Source organism: Aplysia californica, unplaced genomic scaffold, assembly GCF_000002075.1.
Source record: "Aplysia californica isolate F4 #8 unplaced genomic scaffold, AplCal3.0 scaffold00313, whole genome shotgun sequence".
Classification (NCBI taxonomy): Eukaryota; Metazoa; Mollusca; class Gastropoda; order Aplysiida; family Aplysiidae; genus Aplysia; species Aplysia californica.
In genome coordinates this window covers 551,831-556,969 of record NW_004797583.1, presented here as the reverse complement: position 1 = coordinate 556,969, position 5,139 = coordinate 551,831, and the positions used below count along the sequence as shown (strand labels likewise).

Sequence of the window (5,139 nt, the reverse complement as noted above, 5' to 3'; positions counted from 1 at the left end):
CCCCCCCCCCCCCCCATCTCATTCACTTACTCAATCCCTCACTACTAACACACAGCACGAAAACTGTATGAATGGAAACAGGGAATATACATAAAACTTAGTATGAGAGGGAACTGCTTTCCAAATTTGTAATAGAAACACTTAATACAAGTGTACAGTCCGCATCACATTATTTTTCAAGCATTTGGACACAAAAAGGGAAAAAAGGGAAAAAAAAGTTTCTAAATCAAAGGAGTAACAAACACACTCAGAATGAGAGAGACAGAATGAGAGAGACAGAATGAGACACCAAGAAATGGGAAAAAATAGAAGCTCTTGAGTGCACACAAACATACAGACACAAACACACACACACACACACACATGAACGTGCTTTTATGCACACTTGCACTGACACCAGTGGACACAACATGCGCGTGCACACACACACGCAAACGCACACACACACACAGACATACACACACCTTATGGCATCATAAGTCTGCATGTTCGACACAACATGCGCGTGCATACACAAACGCACACACACACACACAGACACACACACCTTATGGCATCATAAGTCTGCATGTTCGACACAACATGCGCGTGCATACACAAACGCACACACACACACACAGACACACACACCTTATGGCATCATAAGTCTGCATGTTCGACACTCGGGCTGCAAATTTGTCCCGCACAATGTTGATGTGAATCTTGTTGCCCATGATCTGAGGACAGAGACCAAAGACAAAAACAAAACTTTTATTTTCCCTACAAGACAGAACATTTCCCGTCAGAAAAAGACAAAAGCCAGCCTCTATGCCTCATTTCTTTTCAGCTGTTGAATAAAAACAAAACAAAAACAGAAGAAATGACCCTAAAGTTTGAACTTCTGACCATACACAACATATTTGAAGGTAGTTTCATAGGTCAAGTGGGACTTCCTTTCTCACAGTGAAGATATTCAAATAATGTCAAGGCTTTTCAAATTATTAATACTCCTTACAATTAGAGACTGCAGCAGAAAAAAAACCCTCAACCTTTGTGACAAAAACTGTTGTAAATGTTTTATACCTTGTCCACACAAAAGAAACTCAACGCCATTTTCCTTCCAACGCTCACATATCAGTGCCAGACAAGGTCCCTAACAAAAGCCCTAGAGAGGAAACTGGTCACATGCGAGATGAAATGCTTAAGAAGAGCGGTCAACAAAACAAGAAGAGACAAAATTAAACAAGAAGAGATAAGGGACACCGCGGGAGCAACACCAGACCAAATTGAAAAACAAAAGGGACACCGCGGGGTCAAGTGGTTCGGACACCTCACGCGGATGCCCTCAAACCATCCAGCTCTGAGAGCACACAACACTAAATATTCTGGATGGAGAGCCAGAGGAAGACCAAGGCGACGATGGAGTGAATCTGTGGCAGACACCCTTAGAGCTCACGGGATGTCCCTCCTACAGGCCACAACGACTTGCTGCAGACAGACGCCTGTGTCTCCCCGCGACACCCCCCGGTACAAGCGGAAGAAAAAAGTAAAAGTAAAGTAAAGTAAGTTCTTTTCCCTTTTTGCCTTTCCTTGTATTAAGAACTCAAAAAGATTCAGAAACAAATAAAACAGCACGACATTTTAAAACTTCTAAAAAGATATATAAAAACAATAGCATGAAGCAGTAAGAGCAGTCTACTATAATTCGAATGGAGGACGATCATTGAGAAGCTGAAAACCAGTGAGGCCCTTCCTCTGGAACAATACATACACCTACATACCTCTTCATCGATGAGAATTCCCTTGACAAAGTCGTCTCTGGTCTGGTAGTCGAAGTTGTCCGTGAACAGTGTCGGGACGGACGGGGAGCAGACGCTGATGTGGCAGTCCATCAGGTCGTTGTGGACGATGATGTCATCATGCTCCATCAGGATATCCTGTTCCGATCAGTTAAGTTTTCAGTAATAGTTTCAGCATTTATCTATTTATTTTTTTCAATAGGAGAGAAAAGAGAAGTAGATGGTCTGGTTTTCAATTTTCATGTTCCTTTTCGTGGTTGGAGGGTCAGAGAAGCTGAGTAAAGTGAGCAGCGACAATGGCAGAGAAGCTAGTTAGGAAAGATTGGAATGCAATGACATACAAAGGAAACAGAAATTAGCAGACCTATCTCGAGCCTGGATCAACCACCCACTCCTTTGTTTATAAGACAACAAGAAATGATGACATTTTTTTTTTACCATTATTCTGGAAGAACAAAATGGTCCACAACACTCTGCATCATATCAGGAAAGAATTTTCAGTACTCTTTAGTAAACCACCACAACCATGGGGGTGGTAGGGAAACAGAAGCAAGGACAGTTGAAAAAAACATCTAGAAGGGACATTTCATTTTCCCTTCCAGACAGAACAAAGGTATTGATGGATACGTGATAGAATGGAAGTGGGTTTCACATGAGGTTTCAGGAAAGAAGACGCTGTGATGGTGAATTATTTGCAAGTTGTGGATGGACGGGACGGTAGGCCACTTTCATTAGGTCCTCTGAGCTTGCAGACAAGAGACATTTTTTATAATCTGCCACCACTCACCATGGGCACTGCTATCTTGCGACTGTCATCCTTCGTCTTCTTGAAGTAGAGCAATCTGCCTGTGTCTCCCTGCTCAATGAGGAACATGTTTTCCTCCTTTGTCCGGGCCCGATGACCAGGCTGAGCGACCCTGAAGACCAAGGTCATCACCGAGGACTTGTCTTTGCCCTGTGTACGAGCTCTGGTTGGAAAGAATCAGGAGCATGGTAAAAAACGTATTTGCTGTTCTGTAACATGGGTTCGCTTGAATTTCCCCAAAAAGCTTGTGAGCATCGTAATGGTTACAAAGAGTTCAAAAACTCTGCTCCTAGGGCAAAATAAAAAGGACTGAAAGTAGTACAAGAAAACTATTTTCTGAAAAACTCCCCATCACAGGCTAAAAATATTGCATCTGTTCGTATACCCATAGTCTGTGTAAACTTCTTCAGTCATCCTCTTCATTTTTTCTCCTATCTATCATTCCTGTTACTTATATTTTCTGCTTGCGTCTTTTGATGTGACCACAGGCTTTTTAACTTTTCATAATTTCCTTAACACATAGTTTCCCAAACCATTGTCATTATATTTATCAATCAATTCATTATTTCTGTGAAACATGCCCTTAAGGTTCAAATGGGAAAGTTTCATAATAAATGTCAAATTTTGTGGAATACATTTTTTTAACAAGTATGGCTATTTCAAATAAAGAACCCTGTTGACCAAATCTGCACCAAGGAATACTTTGGGTTCAGACATATTGAAAAAAATGCATTGCTCTCGTTACAGAGTAGCAACATTCACCAACATGAAAATAACTAGATAGAAATTTTGATATTCCAGAAACATTTAGAATATTTAGTATTAGAAATTCTTTTTTCTGATCACATCAGCTAGGAACACTTAACTTTGTTTATAAACAACAGAATTCAATAAACATAAATTTTTGTTAAAAGAACTCATTTCATAGCGCACTTACACGTTTTCTTAAAAAAAAGGTGCTAGATCTGGACCATCCTATAAAGAAGGCCTCTGTGGGGCAGTTTAATTTTCACACAAATCTGACGACAACATTGCTGGCTTTTCACAGTATGTAACCCTCACCACAAACTGACACCACTGACATATTAACTGAGAAAATAATAATCTTCAGAAGACCCACTGAGAGCCAGAGAAATGTCTTTTAATTTTAGTAGAGGTTTTACGGCGCTCGCAACTGCATAAGGTCATTTGGTGGATGGTCCAAGGGGTGGATGTCAACAGTCTAAGACCAAATGGGGAATCAGACATACTCAGCTCACCTCTCTAGTCTCAACAGCACAAAGTCGGCTTCGACTATCAAGGCACCCCGGAAATAGCAGTCCACAAGAGAGTGTCAAACATACAAAAGAAGTAGAGGAAAATATCAAAGACGTCTGTCACTCACTTGTGCTCCTTGACCACTTGACCAATGTCCATGTTGGCCACTATGTCCCCCATGATCAGGATGAAGTCGGTGCGGATCAGAGCCTTGCTGTCAATCTCCCGCAGGGCATCTCCCATAGACAGGCACGAGTCTGACATGACGGCTGTCACCGCCATAGGTGAGCCACAGTCTTGCCATTTGGACTGTCTGTATCAATGTACAAAGAAAATTGTAAAGATCAGACAAACATCTAAAACTTATATGTTAGACAAGTACAAAAACTTCTGGATCACAGTACAGAGGTTGACAAAGAATAGACAAATGCCTAAAACATAAAAATTAGACATACAATGCACAAGATCTTAAAGTCAGCAACAAAAGTGCAACGCTGCGTATGATAATTAGTTAATGACCAATGACAAAACTCTGTGTATGATAGAGTGTTGACACCAAATGACAATCGATACAAAACTACATTGAAGGTAAAATAGGAGAAATTGGGGAAAAACTTTAAAAGAAATAATCAACAATCTTTTAAAATGAAAAACACACACAAAAAAAGTTCTAGAGATATCTCCACCTGTCATACCTGATGTGTCCTCGCACTTGATCTCCAAGGTGGCAGCAGACAACAAAGACTTCCTGTACACCAGACGTTGCGAGAGCTTCAAGAGTGTAGTCCAAAAGTGGGACATTCACCAGTGGCAGCAGAGCCTTGAAAACCACAATACAGACAAATTCTATATTATGGATCTCACTTGAAACTACTGTTTGGAAAAGTGTACTTACTGATTTAATTCACTGAACATTTAACATTTGTCTAACGACTTATTTTGTGACTTTTAAAACTGAAAAGTGATTTTAATATCACGAAAAAGCCACAATACTCTTGTCACAACACCAGGCCTGCCACTCTATGATATCTAAAAATCAGGATCTCACGGGGAAAAAAATCGGGATCAACGACAAATCACCCTAAAAATTTACCGGAGGGGGAGGGGGGGGGATGTCCATAATTGTACTATGTATACACCCTGTGCGTGTGCATGTGTGAGATCATTTAAAAAAAAATCTTTCACTTGAAGTATTATGTTAAAAAGCACTCTTTAGCAATGACAATGAAAAATTAAATTTTCATCTAAATTGCTTAAAAATGGGCTTAAATGAAAATAGAGTAAATTCTAAGAGCTATG

At 40.3% G+C, this 5,139-nt stretch overlaps 1 protein-coding gene across 1 annotated transcript in view; it reads right to left on the bottom strand.

Moving 5' to 3' along the window:
* Positions 1–5,139, bottom strand: part of LOC101861594 (translation initiation factor eIF-2B subunit epsilon) — a 21,930-nt gene that overhangs the window by 15,881 nt on the left and 910 nt on the right. The window contains exons 2-6 of the mRNA XM_005102106.3: positions 4,536–4,660; positions 3,968–4,153; positions 2,566–2,746; positions 1,761–1,916; positions 631–716 (exon numbers count right to left, since the gene is read on the bottom strand). Coding sequence (XP_005102163.1) covers positions 631–716; positions 1,761–1,916; positions 2,566–2,746; positions 3,968–4,153; positions 4,536–4,660 — 734 coding nt within the window. The remainder of the gene's footprint in view (positions 1–630; positions 717–1,760; positions 1,917–2,565; positions 2,747–3,967; positions 4,154–4,535; positions 4,661–5,139) is intronic.